Genomic DNA, 22,433 nt, shown 5'->3' with positions numbered 1-22,433 from the left:
ATTGTAATATGAATGATTTATAACAACATTTACCTAAATTTAATAATGTTTAAAAATTTGACGTGTAAAATGTATATTTTATGAATAAAACATTGAATTGAATTGAATTGTTGCGACTAAAAATGAAAAAAATATATCGATTTACTTAGACGACTACCGATTTATAACGGTAGTGTCCGGCCAACCCTAAATTAAAAAAAAAAGACGTCGAACGTAAACGTTCGCAATGCAATTGTCTTCCTTTGTAATTTCTATGTGCAAGATATTTTACGTTCTATTGCTGTTGTCAGTGTCATGTGTCAAATGACGCAAATACGAGTGCACAAGGTATAGTAATAATAGTCCGCAAAACATAATAAACATCGCGTGAGGTTCTAAAATTTTTTAAATAAGAGTTAAGGTTATGCGAATTTCCTGTGGACATTAAAATAAAAATAAATGGATTTTAAAGGCAAATTTTCTTGGCGGTTCCTTAATATAGGCATGTTCTAATGTTCTGTATCTTAAGGCCTCACAAAATTGCACCCAAGTTAACTTTCGTACTATCTACAATAATAACCCCAGTTTTCCCAAACATTTTTGACCCGTCAGCTCGTCAGGCATAAATACAGACTCCAGGAATGAATTTTTGTTCAACCCTTACTGGCCAGCGTACGCCGCAAATGTACATGCACAATATTAAGAGACAAGTGCGAGTCGGACTCGCGCACGGAGGGTTCCGCACCATCAACAAAAAATAGAGCAAAACAAGCAAAAAAACAAGCAAAAAAAACGGTCACCCATCCAAGTACTGATCCCGCCCGACGTTGCTTAACTTCGGTCAAAAATCACGTTTGTTGTATGGGAGCCCCACTTAAATCTTTATTTTATTCTGTTTTTAGTATTTGTTGTTATAGCTATAGCTGTAAACTTATACTTAGTGTTTGCCTGAATAAAGAATAGCGGCAACAGAAATACATCATCTGTGAAAATTTCAACTGTCTAGCTATCACGGTTCGTGAGATACAACCTGGTGACAGACGGACGGACGGACGGACGGACGGACAGCGGAGTCTTAGTAATAGGGTCCCGTTTTACCCTTTGGGTACGGAACCCTAAAAATGTCACTTTTGACACTGACAGATCAGAATAATATCGGAAACAGATCGAATAACTAAAATGTGAATACGCCAGTGGGTTATAAAATGTGTGTTTGAGCCATGATTTTAAAAAGGATTTCACAAATCATAAAACGCCCAAAAAATTCAGCGAATTCATTAAAACAGCAGTAGGTAATTACAGAAAATCGCGTGCTTCGAATAGAACATGATAAATAACACCTCGGAGTAGTTCAAAATTGCGCTATTTAAATTTAATAGCATTTAACAACATACAAACTGACATTTTATAAATGCTTTAATCTTTTCTGCATCCTACAACATAAAATTAAATACGCTCACGCTGCGACTATCTGTTGTATTTTTAAATGTCAAAAGTACCTACGAGTATGCCATTGGTAATTTTACTATGAGCCAAATCAGTAGTTACTATATAGTGTCTGTTCGGAAAGAGAAGAGTCGTGGAATGTATTGGGCTCCATAATATATTCCACGACTCTTCTCTTTCCGCACAGACTCTATACTGAAACACACCCAACTTGTCAGTAGAAATTTTTTTATGGGAATTCAACTCTACGCGCCTTAATTTTTTAAATTTACCGGTTTTTTCTACTGACAAAGCTGTGTAAGAGTATATTTTAATTTTTTTTCTGTAGTCCAGGCCCTCCCCCCCCCTTATTTGAAATGACGTAATTTATGAATAGCCCCTCATAAGTTCGTGATTGTGAGTAGAAATAACTTATAACTTCTTTTGATGCTAATAGGGAAAAAAATATCGCAATGTTGTTTTTCCTGTTGTGCTAACGTAATTCTGACTTTAGAATACGAATAAGTGTGTTAAAAACAATACACTCCTTTTTTGGGCAGTCGTGTAAAAAACCACAAGTTGGCAGAAAGCACAACGCCGTGGTCTTAAAAAAATAGAAACAAGATGGCCGGACGGAAGCGGAGTGACGTATGCTAGTGTAGCACGGTACATTTACATAATTATATCTTTTGCGCATTCCCTTGGAAATATTTAAATGTTGTTGCAGAATTTCTATTTTTAATTTTATTATTGTGCTGGCTTTTGTTGGTTTTGACAGTTGAAATAATAGTTCCGAGTTTAATTTGAATTTTGTTTTTCTTTTTTTGATGATGCTTAGTAATATCATAATGAATACATATATAATACATGTATATGCTTTTTTAGAGGCGTATTTTAATTTGACCGACATTAGAACTCGTACCTATAATAATTTTAATGGTATAACCGTATTTTAAAAATTGGTCATGCAAGAGCGCCATTCGGACTTCAAAATTATCTTCAATTGATATCAATATGATTTTTATTTATAACACAGGTGACAATACAATCATCTTGTACTAAGTTCAGTCGTCAATTTTTAAGAGTGTTTTTAAAATATGTTTTTTGCCAGTAATTTATTTTAAATAGGAATGCGCCAGTGTTAACGTAGACTCACCCTCCCATAAAACTTGGCAACTTCTTACAAACCTCTGTTTAACTTTGTCCCTTTCTAACAAACACATGTCAATATGACATAATGTGTCATTCAATAGAACTTGCTAACTATGTAAACAAACCGCCATACTAAAATTGACATTGAATGTTAAGTTACTAGTAACTTTTGTTTACATAGTTAGCAAGTTCTATTGAATGACACTTTATGTCACACAAACGATTATTAAATGATTCAAAAATTATTATTAACAGTTGGTTAGTGTTGACAAACGTTATATGTGCTACAACGTCTACGAAGTATCGTAGCACTCGTAGTAGCTCGTAGAGAGCGCCAAAACTTACAGGAGTACGATTCTAACGGCCCGATTCGAACTTTAAGATACGTCAAAACAGTACATATGGCCCTTAAAATTTTCGACGTATGTAGTTATGTAATGTGCTTATTATAGCACAGGGTGTCGTAATGGAGCACCAGACGTACTGTAAAACTTATTAAAACTAATCTGTTAACCTTGTTAAGCACAGATGACGTAACACAACTATTTGTAGTTGTCAAGGGTCAATTTAATCACTAACCTCACCCCGAACCGTCAAATAATTAGTTCACACGCACGCCTAAACAAGTCTTGACCTAATTTCCAAGATGGCGGCCGATAACGTTCGGAAGCTTAGATTTACATCGAAATTTCCATTTAAAGTAGACCCCATTTCCTTTACTGCCTACTCGTAAAAGAGTCCATATTAACCTGGCCTTATAGAGAACTATTACCATTATATCTTGAGCCACGAAGGTAATATTTTCATTTATTATCAGAGATCTATGTAAATTAGCCAGTCGGACGCCACTACCGTTCTATCTGTATTCGAATTTTGAATTTGAATTTCAGATGGAACTGCATTTGAAAATAGATTGAGTGTTAAGGGCGTAAAGCTTAATTTAAATTGTATTTTGGTCTAGTTGCGATTGTAGAAATAGATTTAGTGGTAGTTTTTATAGCAAGAGGTTGGTAGAGAGTTTTGACCTTTTTAGAAGTTATAGTGTGTCAAAGGACTATCTTATTTCAAACATAGGCAGAGAGAGTCATACTATCTTTGTCTTACACTAGTACTAGCACCCAAAAGAAAAGGATGAGTATAGTTTTTATATTCCTATTTACTGACAAATTGGTTTGACCATCTATACATAACAATTTTCTACGTTATGGGATAATATATTAGTACAATAGTACATTATTCAAAAAGGGAGGTATAATCAAAAATGTTAACGAGCGATGATTTTTTTTATTGTTTGACATTGTTAAATACATTCCGGTCAAATCCCTTTAGCCATAGGTACGAGTACAGGTCATACAGCCACGATTCAAAATTGTGTAAAAAATATTGAATCATGTAGCTATTAAATTATTCGAATTTACTTTTTGAAATTATAAATAAATAAAACACATCACTAATTTATCAAAACGCATATGTAGCTTGATATTAAAATAAAAGAGAACCATACAACAGACCATAGACAATCTAACGGAATCTATAGATCAACTGAAACGTGTAAAATATTACTTCCGGACCGAACTTAGGCTTTAAGGCCTAATAAGGCTTTCACACGAAGGTCATAAAATCAGTTTGGGGCTATTTTTACAGTCGACATCGAATATATCGGAGAGACCCAAGTGCTTATAATTATCTTAACAAGAAAATAGCAAGTTAGCAAAATAAACTTTTCCTCACTCCACGCAGTGAGCGAAATCTGTTTCAATATTCACAATTTACAATTTAAATTCTTTACAATTTAAATGTAATAGGGTGTTTGACACATAAGGCTTAGTTTCCCCTCTGGGTTGGAAGGTCAGATGGCAGTCGCTTTCGTAAAAACTAGTGCCTACGTGAAATCCTGGGATTAGTTGTCAAGCGGACCCCAGGCTCCCATGAGCCATGGCAAAAATGCCGGGATAACGCGAGGAAGAAGAAGAGGGTGTTTGATAGATGTTGAATTTTATAACTAGATCTAGTTAAATACATAAAAAATGAGCAATTTATCACAATACATTGGAACTTTAAAAATTATATGGGATTAATAAAAAAATACAAAGCCTTAAATCTTAATGTTTAAAAAAGATTTTTTTTTTACTTCCAAATACGAAAAAAATTATGATACCATTCGATTCCTTACATTTTATTAAAAAAAATATTGTTTAGCAACCATATAAACGCAATATCACCGACAAAATCGCAATTTACTTGTTTTCCATACATTGAAACGGCTTCTAACGTTACATGGTGACGTCACGATGTATTTTGTTAGAAGCGTTTCGTCAGTAAAGTGCGGGTGCCAGACTTTGACCATCATCTGTGACTTTTGTATTGGTTTAAGACAATGGGTCCCATACAGACATTTGATCCTCAAAACAAACCTGATCGACTGATACCATTCATAAAAAATTATCAAATACCTTATTGTCCTCAGGGGCATTCCAGAAAATAGTTGGGTAGCGCGAAGCAATTTTTTAACACTTGTAGACATCGAATTATTTATATTTGTTTCTATTTTTATAATATGTTTGCCATACGATTTAATAAATAAATAACTGAGCTTTAAATTCAAAAAACATATATATATATAATAGACATAAAAATACAAACTAAACTAAGTACATGCATTATAAAACTAAAAATAATCTTAGAAATAAACTTATAAATAAACTTATACCTAAATAAACTTATAAATAAAAAATGCTCCCCAGCTCGCTGTCCTGAGTTATGGTGCCCAGAAGACTGGCAGCGTTACCTCTTTGAATGGCCAGACTTAGTCTCTGGCCGAAGTAGCTGCCAGCCCTCTGGTCACCAGACGCATCTACGAGACGCTCGGAAATCTCTTTGTATAAAGATTTCGCACTGGGCCCCCACGGTCCCAGAGTTTCGACTCCGAACGGCGCAAATATGTAACCCTCGCCGAGGACAGCATACTTGCGCCGCTTGTTTAGTTCCGCTGTTGTGGCCGCAGCCCCCGCCTTGATGGAGGTCGCCTGTAGGTGGGACGGCGCGAGCGTGTCAACACACAAGCGTCCTCCCTAGCTTCCACGGGATGAGTGACATCCCGTCGGGCCGCTTGCCGTCGTCGCGTGCGATACCGCGTTCGGCTCAAGTATGGCCGGCACGCTGACGGAAGCAAGCGCCCTACGGATGACATCATTCAAGGATGCGTGGCGGGAGATACGGCCGAAGGTGTACATATATAATAATATAATATTTATAGACCTTGCTGATTATTTAAGGTATCACGATATCACGCCGCCGACAAAATAGACCTTTTTGTGGAATGCCCTCTTTTCGATCCGGAAATACACTTGTTTGAGCTGCTGAGGTGTATAGATTTAAAAAGGTTATAAAACTGTAAAGTAAACAAAATTAAAGTTCACATTTCACCTTTGCTCCAGTTTTTCCTATCATCCGGGCACGTATTAGCATACATTTTCACGCCAACTTGATTTGTGTGACTATAAGGTTACCCACTGTAAAGAAAAATACGTTTTCTTTTACAATTGCCATATTTAACTACTAGCCTTTTTAATACCACGCCGGTGGAAAAACAAGCATACAGTCCGCCCGATACTAAGCGGTTACAGTAGACTATGAAGGCCTGCAACGCATAGTCAACCTACCGAATACAGTTAGTATACTGGTTGCTCGTACATTTTCACTAGACTTATACCAACCGGGATATGAACCGTGATTACCTTTTGTATTATTTTCGAGCTCCCGATATTACAAACAAAAGGTACAAAATAAAACTAAAGGTAATCACGGTTCATATCCCGGTCGATATAAGTCTAGTGAAACTAACCGTGAATCATTCAAAACCGTACATTTTCACTCCAATATAACATAAATTAACATAATAATCGCTTTGACGTTTCATAAGTAGCAGACTTGACTTGGGAATTACTTAACTAACCTAACTCTTTGTAATAAGGTACCTGACGACATAATATTATACAGATGTTTTGTAACATGTTGCTTCAGTTATGCTACGCAGCTACGTTCATAGCTCTACGCGTCGCGTCGTAGTAAATAGCATGGTTTTCCCGCTGTAGCGAAAATATTGCGTATATAGATACATAAAGCGGTCTTTACATTGGGTGCGGATCCGCAAGGTACGATGTGCGAGCGAAATATCGTTATATACGGTGCACTGTCTCACTTAGACACCGGATCGACATAGGTGTAGAAAGATTATACCTATAGTTCGTTTTTTTTTAGCATTAGAAAGAAGGAAAGCGATCTTGACATGTCTTTTAATTGAAAAACGCTTTTTAAAAATCAGTAACTATTACTTACGAAAGCAGAAGAATATAAATTATTTTTTATTATTATTATTAAATCTGTTTATTTCAAATAATAATAGAATTACAATTTCTAAAAACCTAGTTACAATCTTTAATATTTAAGATTTTATTAACTAGGTAGAGCGGGGACTTATTCCCTAGTCTTAAGTTCTAATAATATTTATTATAATTATGTATTTATATATGTTTATGTGTATATGTATTATATCTATGTGCTTACTTATTTATTAATTATTCTTGTACTATGGAATTCAGTTCTTTTTTTATTATATATTTAATCTTATTAGGTTTATTACTTATATCTAGTAAATGATCGTATTAGATTCATAATTGTTACATATTTGCCGTGACTTATTTTTCAAAAGTGTTTTTCTATAAAAAGACACGTCAAGATTGTTTAACATTTTTCTAATGCTAAAATAAACGAACTATATATAATATGTGATTAACAATAGTATTAATGAAAACAAAAAAAAAGTAAAGCAATTGTTTTGATTGTCAACCCTAGCAACAGCGACCGACCTAGAAAAGCTAAAACTATTATGGTTTCAGTTTCACAAAACATTAGTACTTCATAACAATGTAGCATATAATGAGGTAACTTTTCCAAACAAAGCATAATTCTAATGAAATACCAAAAATCGGGAGTTAGATCAGTTCGGATTCTGATTGAGTTGGTTATGGTTTTGATATGATTTTGATTTTTAAGTCGTGTCATTAGGCTTCTCACTCGCACCACGATGTTACGACTCTGGTTGCATTTCGCGATTTTAGCGAGAACCAATCAGCGTGAGCGATCGTCAAGGTCGTATCGAAACAATATAAAACCTTAACAAATTGTTAAATTAGAATCGGCCTTAAGGACAAAGAAAATTGGGTTAATTTACGATTATGTTAATTACGATTATATAAGCCTTATTTACCGTTGTGTTTGCCAATTGAACTATTAGGGCGTTTTTTTTTTGTTGTCCCAAACACTTTTTTTTTCAAATTTGGGATTTTTTATGTTATTTCTACTCAGAATCACGAGCTCTTTCTATCCTAATAGGAGAAAAAAAGTGTCCTAAGGTTTTTTTCCATTCCGTCACAATTTTTCATAGACTTTGTATGGCGGTCGCGTAATGGAAAGATCGAAAAATGTATGGAAATTTTGGGACACTTTTTTTCTCCTATTAGGATAGAAAGAGCTCGTGATTCTGAGTAGAAATAACATAAAAAATCCCAAATTTGAAAAAAAAGTGTTTGGGACAACTGATAGCTAATGGGGTGGACTGTATTATGATATGGTGAGATGATGGAAACACGTTATATAATAAATTGTTTTAATTAGTAAATAAAGCACAAAGATGTTGATATTATCACGGTGACAGGCAGACTGACCTGACAATTATAAATCAAAAGGTTTTACAAATAATATATGTTCGAAGGAGGTCGCGCGCCAGCCAGTCGCCAACAACAACAAAAAAAAAACGCCCATTAGTATTGTTACAAATATAAAAATAACAAGAATAATTAAATTTAATAATGGGTGTATTATTAAATTGGGGTTCGTTACACCCTGTTTGGGACGAATATCTATGGTTAACTGGTAGAGAATGCCACAAGGCATTAAGGCCGCCTTTTGTCCTTTTTTTGATGTGCAATAAAGCCAATAAAGTAAAGTAGATATCTATTTATAGTTACCAGGGGCCTCAGCGCTCAGGACTAAATTACACCTGCATGTAAATACTAAATACCATTTAATATTTCAGCCAAGCCGTGTTCGAGGCAAGCCGAGTGCATCGCGGTCTCCAGCAGCTCTTGCGTGAGGACTCACTTCGACTCACAGACGAGATGCCTGTGCGGGGACAACAGTGCGCCGATCAACGGGCAGTGTGAGGCGCTTACCAAGTGTGAGTACCTACTGTTACAACTTATGCGTGACAACTCACTTCGACTCACAGACGATATGCCTGTGCGGGGACAACAGTGCGCCGATCAACGGGCAGTGTGAGGCGCTTAACAAGTGTGAGTACCTACTGTTACAACTTATGCGTGACAACTCACGTCGACTCACAGATGAGATGCCTGTGCGGGAACAACAGTGCGCCGATCAACGGGCAGTGTGAGGCGTTGACCATGGTCTAATAAAACATGGTCTTCTCTTCCCAGAGTGTCACTTGCCTACGTCACAATAACATTGCCACTTTATTTCAACATAACATGTTACATGGGTACATTATATCTATGGTTAATAAGTTAAAATATTTCTTTATAATTTTATAATTTTCATTTATATGTATTTTATCTTAAATTTTACAATAACATGTAAGGTGAGGATTCGGAGCTGAGTACAAACAAGTGTTCAGCTAGAATGATGATTTATTACTGCACTAAATACATGAGTAAATGGTCCTTATATATATCCTATGAACTACGTACATAACTATATCTAGTATACACTACACCATCCATCGCATGTTTAAAAAAAATAAAAATAAACATTTATATTTTTTTTGTTTATAATACATTACTAAGTAACTATACCTACGTACAATGTTAACAGGTTACTTACACTAATAATATTCAAAATTATAGAAAATAAAAAACTACAATAACAAAACTACGAATATAAAATATTTACAAAATACAAGGTTTGGTGCGATTTTTATGCACCACGTCTTCTTTTCCATTTTTAAGTATTTTTACATTACATCCTAAATCCTCTAAAACTAAATAAGGTCCTACATAAATGCTTTGCATCTTATTATCCGATACATTTCTTAACCATAAGTAACTATTGTTGCTATAGCTAACAGGCTTTGAATGGGAGTCATATTTCTCCTTCCTTTTAAGTTTGCTGTTTATTAAATTAGTACGAGCATCTGCCTGCGCCAGCTCTAATCTATACTTTAATTCTAAAGGATAACTACCGTGATTATATAAGGGATTAACGTTACCATCTCTTAAGTTACTAGGAAGCATGCATAACTTACCGAAAACTAATTCATGAGGCGTGTACTTCGTCTCCGTGTGCACGGTGTTGTTATACGTAAAGCACCAGTAAGGCAACCAGTCGCTCCAAGAATTCGGTTTATTTTCGCATTGTATCCTTAAATAAGCTCCCATAGTTTTATGCGAATTCTCTAGAGCGCCGATTGATTCATGGTGATACGCTGTAGAGGGCAAATGAGTAATTTTTAGTAAATCACATACCTCTTTCATAGTGCTACTGATGAACTCGGTTCCTCGATCGGTTGCTATTTCTAATGGAATTCCATACCGTAGTACAAAGTTCTCTACGAATGATCGAGCTACAGTAACTGTATCTTTGGATCGTAAAGGATACGCTTCTACGAACTTTGACAGTTCGCACTGTATGGTCAGCACGTAACAATAACCATGTTCATCTTTTGGTAAAGGTCCCACTGTGTCTAAATAAACTTTTTCTAAAGCGCTATTAGCAGTAGTTGTTATTTCCATTGGTTGTTTAGTCGGTACACAATATTTTTGTTTTTGGCATTGAGTACATTTTGACACAAAATCTCGTATGTCCTTTTCCATACTAGGCCAATAATAGTGCTTTTTAATGTTATTAGACATTCTCCTAATCCCCGCGTGGCCACTTGTGGGAAGTAGGTGAAAGTCATTAATTATTACGCGTCTATCGTGTAAATTATTTATTCTTTGTACATTACTTAACACACATATTCGCGGTCCGGACCAAACGTCATAGCTATTTATTTCTTGTATTAAGCCCGCAATAAAATCTTTATTTAATTCGTTTCTTATTATGCATAACTCTTTTACATTTATTTTCTTGCAAATTGAATCCAAATCTCTCGCTAATTCGGCTCGCGACAGTAGCGATTGAGATGTTGAATTGAAATAAACACACGATTTGCTGGGCACGTAATTAAAATATTTAGACGTCTCTTTCACGAAATTCTCTCTCATAGCTTTTTTATAATCCCTACATGACATAACACATAACTCAGTAAAATTTTCCGGTTTTTTAATGATATCCACAATTCTTGGGTGATCAGGCCTCGAATTAGTGGGTACCTTGCATACTCTCGATCTTTCGTCTTTGCGCTCGTGTCATCACATTTATAACTTGCTCATTCATTTGTTTCAAATCCTCTGACGTAATATTTATGCGAGACAGAGCGTCTGCCACGGAATTCTTAGAACCTTTCAAGTACTCAACCGTAAAATTATACTCCTCTAATTGTAATCGGAACTTTAGTAATCTACTGGTAGGGTCTTTCATAGTAAACAAATACACTAGTGGTCGGTGGTCTGGGGCCTTATTCGACATGCCAATTTTGACGTCGCATGTTGAAGTTCATTTGAATCTGAACTATCGTGGGTTGTCGAATAGGTAAAGATCATTATCTGTCAGTGAATCTCATGTAAACAAATCATTTCATCGCTAGACTTGATTGTCTATTGGTATGGCCGCCATGTTTGGATTTATGACATTTAAAAGGGGATTCTATGGCATAGAGTAAACTGCATTTCTATTTTCTATAGTTTTTTGATTCCTCTACTCGACGCAAGATGGAGTTAACAGTCAAATTTTGATCTTGGCGTTATAAAAATAAACCGCAAGAACATGACATGCAGTTGCATTGGTGTAGATCTATCATGAAAACGAATATATGACAATTGTCCAGAATTAAAAAAAACTTGACAATAAACATACAGCAATACATATACCACTAAATGTCAAAAAGAAAACAGATTTATTATAATTACTAGGTAACAAATTATATATAAAGTTTAAATTTTAAACCAATCGTCGTGGTTCTTAGCAATGAACTTCTTGTAACTTGTGCGAAAAATATCATTTGATATTACACCAATTACTTTATGGTGAAGTAAAATATCATGAGTCATGAGGAAGACGGAGTAGCCACAATAAGCTATATTTTTGTCCTCTGGGTTAGATGGCAGTGAAACAGGGAGAGATAGTGAAGAATGCGGCAAAATAAGCATTTATTGTGTTGTTAGTAGTTAGTAGACTAGTTTTTTTTTTTCTAAAAATGAAAATTGACGCAACGGCGAGCTCATAGCCCCCTATGAGCCAGTCTGTTAGGTGCAGGCTTAAGGGCTAATCCCGGGGGAAGCGGAGCGTCTGCGACTAGCTGGTTGCATCTGCATATCAACCTCTTACTTTTACCTCAGGTCCTTTGATTAATAAATTAAGGTAAAATTCGTAAGAACTAGTGCCTGTGCCATATTCTAAATTGGACGCTATGCCTAATTAGTTGATATAAATTAAATAATAAAATAATTATTTATTTAATTAAATTTATAACAACGCAACGTGGGGTTATTCATGTTGATATTTAATGGCTTATATAAGACAGCGGTCATATATTGCCTCAGAAATTTGGATTTTGTCAGTTTGAATGAACAGCAAACTGGAGACATTCAGATTAATTTTAAACTTATTATTTTAGGTGTTCGTAAGAAATAAGGTATTGAACATTGACGGAAAATCGCGAAAACCCGGCCAGGTGCGTCGGACCACGCAAAATGGAGGAGGATTCCATACACTTACTTCTTCTACCATGTATCCATATGCCAAAATAGCAACAAAAAAGCCGAACAAAAATACCGTTTCTTCGCAGCACTAGATTTCAGTCCTTTTTTTAGAAAAGTAATATGTTTAGGTACATAATTTTTGTTATAATGTGAATATGTAAGTAATTTTTGTTATAATGTGAAACTTATATGTTGTGTTACGAGACTTACGAGTAGCTAACTTTAAACTTTAACAGCCTAACAGATCCCAATAAGGCCTAGTTTACCCTCTGGGTTGGAAGGTCAGATGGCAGTTGCTTTCGGAAAAACTAGTGCCTACGCCAATTCTTGGGATTAATTGTCAAGCGAACCATAGGTTCTCATGATCCGTGGCAAAATCGGGATAACGCGAGGAAGAATAACTTTGTCACAATAAAGAATATTTGGCCAAATATAAATCCGTATTTTATTACTCTTATTTGACCTACCTACTCGTATTGAGTCGTATTTTGCCGCCTAGTAGCCTCGAATTGGTTGTTGTATGTGGCTTTCCATAAATTAAGGGTCCTTATGCTTCAATAAGGACGTTTTCATCTGAAGTTGCAATAGAAATTGGAAAGCCACATTTTTACAAGCTTTTAGTTAGTTTCATCTGTCCCGGTTCCAATCAAATCATGCAAATTAAATTTGACCCACTTCCCGGGTGTTCAATGAAGCTGAAAATTTACATAAGTACATAATATGTAATATGGGCATAGAAGGTAGCATCCTATAGAAGTGGTCTACGCGTGCCTCCGTGAGGGACAAAACATACGCAATGCGACGCTATGATAGGTAGAATTTATTTGTTATGGTGGGCAACAAATAAATTCGACCAATCATCCATGCTAATTTACGGTGAGGAATAAAAAAAAATGTGAGACTGTGACAAGGACAAACAATAATAGCGCTTTCGCTGCTACTCCTACTGAAAGATACATAAGTCTATCCCGTTCTGTCAGTTATCCCCACCACTCATGCCCAATCCAGTTTAATACTAGATTCATGAATATGGGTGACAATACAATATTTTTATGGTACCATCGAGCTGATCTGATGGTGATGATACTACAGACTACTGTCTTTTAAGTCTTTTTAACTTTGTGATAAAACAACGCAACTTAATTGTATTTGAAAATATTTAAAGAAAAATACAGTCAGAAATTCGAAATTTTGTTATCTAACCTCTCAATCACTCTTGCATATTCGAGCGATAAAGAGGCAAATAGCTGAGTTTCGATTTTCGCAATTCCCGGTAGGCCCCTTTGTAAACAAACCGCCTTGATGTATCAATGTCAAATTTTTAATTGTCTGTGAAAACTTGTCAAAAAAAAGTTTAAAGAAAAGGCAAAGAGTAGTATAATATATATAGCGCTGGCGGTACACCGAGAAATTCAGTAAAATGCTGCAAATGATGTTAAAGGTATGAAAATCGGTACGAACATTTGAAACAATTTGACCTGAAGCACCAACAAATAAAAAAAACGAGAGGAGTTATGACGTCATCTTTTTTTTTATGGAATTTAAAAAAATATTGTACCTATCGTGTGTGGTATTAAACGAAAGGGCTTTCTGAGCCGATTCCAAAAATATATCACATCATTACATTTCAGTATATTTTTTTAAATAATACAATAAATAATTTTCAAAACATACCAAGTTTGGGTTTCTCCAGATACAATACCGTTAAAAAATGTTTTGTAAAATATACCTCAAATTTTATACTTAATATCCTCATATCTAATCCTAATAAAGCAATTTTGAAATTATTTACATTTAGGTTTTTTTTTTTTTAATTTTTCAGTTTTACAAAGTGTGATTATGAATCTCTCAATTAAATATTTAAAAAGAAAGCATAAAATTAATATATAACGTTTTTTTCAGAAAGTCGCTTATATCTCGGAATCTATAAGTCGTAGTAAAAATTGTCTATGTAAGAATTAAGAAAGAATTAACTGAAAAAACTCACCTTTAACGCCCCCCCTCTCCCGAGTTCTCCACCCCCACTCATTAGAACTTTTTCTTACTTAAAGCTTAGATATTACCAAAGGAACATGCAGTAGTATTTTATGCAACCGTTGTTTAAGAGAGGTCAAAAAAGGCGAGTGGCGTGAGTAAGTAAATTTAATAAAGACGCCACGAGTATTTTTTGAAAGTTAAACAACGTTGCATACAATACTTTTTCTACGACCAAGCGCTTACTTTGAAATGCAATGAAATAATAATAAAAATGGATGATGATGATTGTTTCATGTCCTAATGTGATAGGTCGTTCAGTGGGTGGGACTTTTAAGGGGAACGAAAATTTTATTACTTTTGCGCTACGACGCACGGTTTAGGAGATACAGCCCTGTAAAGATGAAAAAAAAATCGTACCAGTAACCAAAACATGTCTATGGTTCACTCGTCTGTCAGAAATGACAATTAAAATTAGGTTGGCAACAATGTATTCCATACAATATTTTTTAAGTGGTGATTACACGAAGTATCGTAAAAGTGCCAAAAAGATACTGCTAACTATAAGATAAGAACTATAGGGGGTTTAAAGGTGTGTGCACGACCCTTTAAATGACAAATAAAAGTACGGGAGTAGAAAAACCAAGTTTCAATACTCTTATTTTACCCGAATGACATTATTACTCGTATTTATTCATTCGGACATTATATTCGGCAGGGCTATTATTACACTTTGTAAAATTGAAAAATTAAAAAAAAAATTAAATGTAAATAATTTCAAAATTGCTTTATTAGGGTTAGATATGAGGATATTACGGATAATTTGAGGTATATTTTACAAAAAAAAATTAACGGTATTGTATCTGGAGAAGCCCAAACTTGGTATGTTTTGAAAACTATTTTTATTATAATTTAAACAAAATGACTGAAATGTAACGATATGATATATTTTTAGCATTGGCTCAGAAAGCCCTTTCGTTGAATACCACACACGATAGGTTTCTAATTTTTTTTTTTCATACAAAAGAAACATGACGTCATAACTCCTCTCGTTTTTTTTTATTTGTTGGCGCTTCGGGTCAAATTGTTTCAAATGTCCTAAAGATCAATCGTACCGATTTTCAGACCTTTAACACCATTTGCAGCATTTTACTGATTTTCGCGGTGTACCGCCAGCGCTAGAAGTCGGCAGCAAAGAGTAGTGTAATATATAGGACAGTCGGCAGTCAACGTTTGTTCCTAATAAATATAACATTGATGAATAAAGACGGTTTCCTTCCGCGAAACCAATTTCGTTATGTTCCCCTTTGGATGGTTCTTGTTTGAGTTATAATAATGTCATTGTATGGAGGACTCAACCTTTCCGTTGCATTTTTAAAGTGTTTTTATATCGACATGACACTGGCTAAATGCCAAAAAAAAACCGCTGTCATAGTAACGAAAATAATAAACACGTCAATCGAAATAAACAACGTAATATACAAGAAAAATTGGAAAAATAGTATATGATAAATATGTAAAACATCATTAATTATCGAATTAAAATTACATACAACATTGTGTTACATCTTGAAAAAAAAAATGATTATCTTGGAAAGAAGAGTAAATATACATAGGTGAACACAATGGTGAACAAAGGTATAGTAAAATAGGTAGGTAAATAATTCAGGGTTTGCTTGTCTGGTCCACGCATGCTGTACCTACCACGACCACGGCACGGCCGTCTCCTGCTAACTTTTCGCTATAATATTAAAATCATAGGTATTAGACCTATGATTTTACTATTATAGCGAACAAATATTTCATGTTCATGATCTCGAATTTAAGACTTTAGCTTAGATTTATGGCGTGCGGCCTAGCGCGCGTTGCCTCTATGAGGAGCTGTCAAAGCGCTTTATATCTGTATGCTTCTGATGATGCGGATCAGCATTGTTATCCAGCGGGGCAAGCGGTCAGCCTGCAGCCTTTCTGGGCACCCTACCGCACTTGGTAGGTCACTACCACGATTTAGGGCAAATAATTTATTTATAAGTTTTTAATAATATATATCTTATACCTTTAAACGAGCAATTCTTGTATATTTATTTATTTATTTATATGTATATATATTTCGGGGATCTCGGGAACGACTCTAACGATTTAGATGAAATTTGCTATATGGGGGTTTTCGGGGGCGCAAAATCGATCTAGCTAGGTTTTATATCTGGGAAAACGCGCATTTTTGAGTTTTTATATGTTTTCGAGCAAAGCTGGGAAGACATTAAGTTTTTAATTTAAGTGTTTTTATCATGTTTCATATTTAAACTTACAGATGTGGACCACCAGCGTGGTTTTCTTATTTCCTGTTACCAACCTGAAACACCATACCTACTTGAATATCAGAAAATAATCTATAGTGAAGAAAATTAAATAAAGTTTAATGCTTAAAAACTTTAATGTTTTATTAAAATTAAACGAAAAAAAATGTGTAAACTGAAATATAGCTGGTCAACCAAATCTTGTCAGTCAAAAAAGGCGCGAAATTCAAATTTTCTATGGGACGATATCCCTTCGCGCCTACAACTACATTTTTCAAATTTGCTGCCTTTTTCTACTGTCAAGTTCTGGTTGACCAAGTATAGATCTAATTTTTTTATTTGTAGTTGAATAACATATATGTATTTAATTTCCTTTAATTAAAAATCATCATCATATTAAACAATAGGTACTTTTAGGTCTTGGTAAGTAATATAGCCAAATACAGTAGGTCTTATGACTATATTACTTACCAGTATTTGGCTACATTACTTACCAAGACCGGAGCCTGACCTGTCAGTCACCAACTATTTTGATGCTCTTTGTAGGTAGCATCAAAATAGTTGGTGACACAAAGTTACCAAGTTACTAAGGTAGGTACCTATATAGTAGGTAGTAGTAGTGCAATATTTAGTCAAAATATTTTGACTAATTTAGATTATTTTTATGCCAAAAAGGTAATACAAGCTATAGCTGGTCAAGCAGATCTTGTCAGTAGAAAAGGCGGCAAATTTGAAAAATGTAGGCGCGAAGGGATATCGTCCCATAGAAAATTTGAATTTCGCGCCTTTTTTACTGTCAAGATCTGCTTGACCAGCTATATTCATGTTCCACTTAGAAATAAAATACGGACTTTTGTGAATATATGGTTTACGAAATGTGTTAAGGTACAACTTGTGGTTTGTTAACGTGGATTAGAAATAGGCAGCTTGAGTTGAGAGAGGTGATGAGTAAATTCTTTAATTTTTTTTACAATTTTGAGCGTTTATAAGAGAATGTGTGGAGCAAGCATTATTTGACGTGTAGGTGTGGGTTCAACAAAAAGATCGCTGGTCAATAAGGCATTCTTGCTGTTAAAATTCAATTATTAATAGCCTTTATCGACCATCAGCAATGTAGTCCCGTTTTGATTGATGGAAATTGTCACGTAAGTTCCACTACTCGCCGCCGCATCGCCTACAGCGCATTCGTTGGTCTATCGCTCACAAGATGTCATTAATTCATGTAAACTTACGTACTGAAAAAAAAAAGTTTTACTCTTTGCTATAAATTACCCTTTCGCACGTCAAAAACTCCAAGATGGTGCCGAAGGTCATAGAGAACCAAGTCTACCTTTGGAATCATTACTTGTCAAAATTTGACATTAGCAATCCACAGTTAGGTGACAACCAAACCAAACCATTATAAACCTTAAAGTAATAATAAAACAAAGTTGTTTTTTGTTAAATTATTGTTTGTACCAAATGAACTTCAGCACTTGATGAACTTCAAATGAACTTCAGCAGTTGAATTTCAAATGACGCGAAATCTGACAGTTGTACATGTCGAATAAGGGCCCTGTTTGCACTTTAAACTTTCTGCCGTATAGATAGGGTCTAAAATAGCGAATGCTCCACACTAGCGCTAATAACTCTTTTTCAACTGTAGGGTAATTTAATTCTGCCTTATTAAGACTTCGACTAGCGTAGGCTACAGGTCGACCATCATCGTTACATAAAACTGATCCTAAAGCTTTTCCTGACGCATCACATTGTAAAAAAAATTGGTTTTCCTCCGAAAAATTTGGATATTGAAGTACTGGTGGTTTAACTAAAGCAGACTTTAATATTTGAAAAGACTGTTCACACTCTTGGGTCCATATAAATGGTACATCTTTACAGCACAACTTATTGAGCGGATATGCTTTATCTGCGAAATTGACAATGAATTTACGATAGTAACTAGCAAATGCCACGAAACGTTTAACTTCGTCGGCGTTCTGAGGAGTCGGATAATTATTTAGAACTTTCGTTTTTTCGGGATCTGGTAAAATGCCCTTTTCTGAAACTACATGACCCAGATATAATATTTCTTTTTGTAAAAATTGGCATTTGGCAGGATTGAGCTTTAAATTTACTTTTCTTAATCTACTGAAAACGTCTAATAAGTTTTGATTGTGTATAGCTAAACTTCTTCCGAAAACAACTAAGTCATCCTGATATACCAGACACTGTTCATAATTTAGACCGGACATGGCCACGGTCATCATCCGTGAAAAAGCGTTAGGTGAGGTTTTACAGCCTTGGGGGAGTCTGGTCATTTGATATTGATTTTTACTAGTTTGAAAAGCTGTAAGGGGGCGGCTTGATTTATCTAAATTTATTTGATAAAATCCCTGATACAAGTCTAGATGCGAAAAATAGATAGATCCTGATAAGGAGTCTAAAACTTCAGTTATATTAGGGAGTGGGAATTTATCGTCTTTTATCTGATTATTTAACTTTCTATAGTCGATGACCACGCGCCATTTCTTCTGTTTCGAGGAATCTAATTTTTTGGGAACTAACAATAACGGACTCGACCACGCGCTTCTTGCCTCTTCAATTATTCCATCATCTAACATTCCTTTAATCTGCCTATCAATTTCAGCCTTTTGCGAGTAAGGTAATCTGTAAGGTTTTACATAAGCTGGTGAACTACCCGGTTTTAATTCTATCGTCTGGTTATAAAGCTTTGTGGTGGTTAATTTATCACCCGGTAGGAAAAAGACATCTGGATATTTTGCGCATATATTCTCAATGGATTTCTGTTCCTCTTCGTTTAATTTACTCAAATCTAAAGCAGAAAACAACAACTTCACCCTTTCGGCATTCATAGTTGGCTTACTAAATTCACAAATAAAGAAATCGCTCAATCTGCTCTTATTAATTGTAAATCGGCTTAAATTTACGTCGCTATCCCTGGTATTTAATATTTTAATTGGTATTTTACCCTGAATTGGTTTAACTATAGCACTCGCAACATATATTCCCTCGCATAATTCCTGACTATTTACTACAAAATCCTCCGTAATACTAGTATCCATGTAATGAATGATTTCACTACGAGCGGGTATAGTTAAATAACTATTTGCCGGTTCTGATGAGCTTCTAAACGCTATCTTAGCTAACTGTCCATGTCGCGATAGTAATCGTACAGTGTTTGTTTCAAAATCAATATTGGCTTTATGCTTCGCAAAGAAATCTTGTCCTAAAATACCATCCGCGCTACATGATAAATTCTCAAAAACAAAAAATGAATGCTCGAACTCACAGCCATTATAATTTAATTTTAACATAACATATCCGTTAGATGTTACTTGTCCGCCTATACCTGTGACACATAATCTCTTATTATGGAACGGAATGTCCCAATTTTGTATGATTTCATACTTTATCGCGCATAAAGATGCTCCCGTATCCAATAGCCAGTTGTAAGCGGTTTTCCCTATATTTAAAGTTACTCTATTTAAAGCATTACACGTGTAAATAACATCAGTCTCGAAAAAAATGATTCAGCGATTCCGTATTTGGTGCACTCGGGTGTTGACCGGTCAAGCCATTCTCGGCGTGCCGTATCACGTGCAGGCTGCCACGAGCGGTGACCCCTCGGGCACGGGACCCGAAATATGAACCCCCTCGTGCCGGCCTGCCTCGTGACTTGTATCCACGGCCACCTCCTCGCGAGTTGCCTTGTTGGGGTTGAGGATATCGACCATAGGAGTACTGTCGCGGACCCCTTTGATTACGATGCCGATGACCTAGGTACGAGCTGTGAGCAAAGCCTCTGTGGTACCTGTTAAAAGAGTTTTGTGAGCGGTACATACCCATGACCTCCGATTGGCTGGACGTTGTCGGCCTCGATACATCTTCGTCCTGCGCAGCCTGGATCGCATCCTTCAAGCTGCTGAAGTTCCGCGCCGCAATGATGGTGCTGAGCCTTGGATCCTTCAAACCATCTGTGAACTTTTTAATGCACATTTTTTCGTTCAGCGGCTTTAGAACATCATAACTCGCCGAATTACCTTCTGCCTGAGTTATAGTCAACTCAGAAAAAAGTTTCTCTATTTCGGATCCATACTGATCTATACTACGCCAACCCTGACTTATATTTTGAAGTCGGGAATGGATTGCTGTAAAGGACTTTTTAGGTAAAAGTGAGTTACGTAAATCCCTTATAAGTTGCTCTACGGTCGTATAAGTAGCTGACATACGTAATTTCGCACTTTCAGACAACCTTCCTTTTAACACAAATGTAATTAGCGACTTTTTACTTGTCTCGTTTAACATACCCGAATACATATCAACAGCATCTATTAATCTCTTTGTTGTTTCCTCAGTACCATCCATAAGTGGTATAAGACTACACGCTGACTTTAAATCGAACTCCATGGTGTCGAATTCACTGTATTCGCTATCGCTACTTGTACTTTCCTCTACCTCAGACTTTGAACATAACTCTAATATTTCGTTATGCAAACTAGTAATATTAGCATACAATTTGTTGGTCTCCTCAATAACTCCTGATTTTACGTCCTTTAGTAGGGAAAATTGTGCGATAAAATTATTACACCTATCTATAATATCATTAACTTTTGACAGTTGATTTTTTGTTATGTTACCTTCAAACCTTGATTTCCCTTTTTTAACTAAATATTTTCTTATTACGATTAACTCTTCGTAACATTTCAATAATTCATCTGCCATCACAAAATTATAACTACTAGTTTAATATATCTACGTATTTTAACTTACATTGGCGTCACATTACTGTCCTTAATTTTCTTCATATGAAACTTTGTTCACTATATCACTTAGCAACAGTTGTTTCTCTGTCCGTTGAATTGTATCACAAAAGAAAATCCGATACACACACTACACGATACACGTTATCCGTTAACACTTCACTCAAACACTTATAGGAGCCGTACGAGCAGCACGCTGCAGCTCAGCTAGAGCGACCTCCTGGCGCATCCATTTCTTATGGGTTTTCTTACACCTTCTGTACAGGGCGTAGCCTCCTCCAATGGCGAATAAGACGAGCATTATACCCAGGATAATATTAGTGGTGCTTGCGTGGAATCGAAGTTCGTCGGTGCCCGCAGAAGCCTTATTGTCACCTCCGGCCGCAGTTTGTGCGATGATAACCTCTTCTTTTGATTTTGTAGCCCCCATGATGAAACTTTGAATCAGCAACAGCGTAACCACTTAACCGTGAGAAACAGCATTACATTATTTAATTGTTCTATTAATCGTCCACTTGAGCTATGTTTACATTGTAACTAATTGAGCTCTCAATATCACTCGGTGACTGACCGCACGCGCGACACCGTATATGGCAGGATCGCCATGTAAGGTGAGGATTCGGAGCTGAGTACAAACAAGTGTTCAGCTAGAATGATGATTTATTACTGCACTAAATACATGAGTAAATGGTCCTTATATATATCCTATGAACTACGTACATAACTATATCTAGTATACACTACAAACAAGTCATTTTAATTATTCGTTAGCAATATCTTCCGATTCACGAAAGAAATTTCAGACGTTCGGGTAATTCTGTTTACACTACTGGCAACACAGGATAGCGCTGTCACATTTGACAATCCGCCATTTTGTCCCTGACCGTCATCCTTGTCGAACGCGTGTTAATTGTTATTTCCTTCTCGCTCAGTGTCAGCAGTCGCAGTGTTTTCCAAACTTTTCACGT

General features: G+C 35.6%; 2 protein-coding genes and 1 long non-coding RNA gene across 9 annotated transcripts in view; 2 read left to right on the top strand and 1 right to left on the bottom strand.

Moving 5' to 3' along the window:
• LOC134660175 (uncharacterized) overlaps positions 1 to 22,433 on the top strand; it is a 138,885-nt gene that overhangs the window by 103,891 nt on the left and 12,561 nt on the right. The gene's annotated exons all lie outside the window — the stretch shown is intronic.
• The window catches only part of LOC134660142 (venom protease-like), a 92,234-nt gene that overhangs the window by 60,121 nt on the left and 9,680 nt on the right, over positions 1 to 22,433 (bottom strand). The gene's annotated exons all lie outside the window — the stretch shown is intronic.
• The window catches only part of LOC134660156 (uncharacterized), a 42,040-nt gene that overhangs the window by 14,184 nt on the left and 5,423 nt on the right, over positions 1 to 22,433 (top strand). For 6 of the 7 annotated variants that reach the window (XM_063515886.1, XM_063515885.1, XM_063515887.1 and 3 more), the window contains one exon: positions 8,654 to 8,794. In XM_063515886.1, coding sequence (XP_063371956.1) covers positions 8,654 to 8,794 — 141 coding nt within the window. The remainder of the gene's footprint in view (positions 1 to 8,653; positions 8,795 to 22,433) is intronic. The other variant, XM_063515882.1, reaches the window with a different exon arrangement.

The sequence above is a fragment of the Cydia amplana genome, chromosome 26 (genome assembly GCF_948474715.1).
Source record: "Cydia amplana chromosome 26, ilCydAmpl1.1, whole genome shotgun sequence".
Lineage (NCBI taxonomy): Eukaryota > Metazoa > Arthropoda > Insecta > Lepidoptera > Tortricidae > Cydia > Cydia amplana.
The sequence above is the reverse complement of the archived record's forward strand: the minus strand, read 5'-3'. Positions and strand labels throughout refer to the sequence as shown.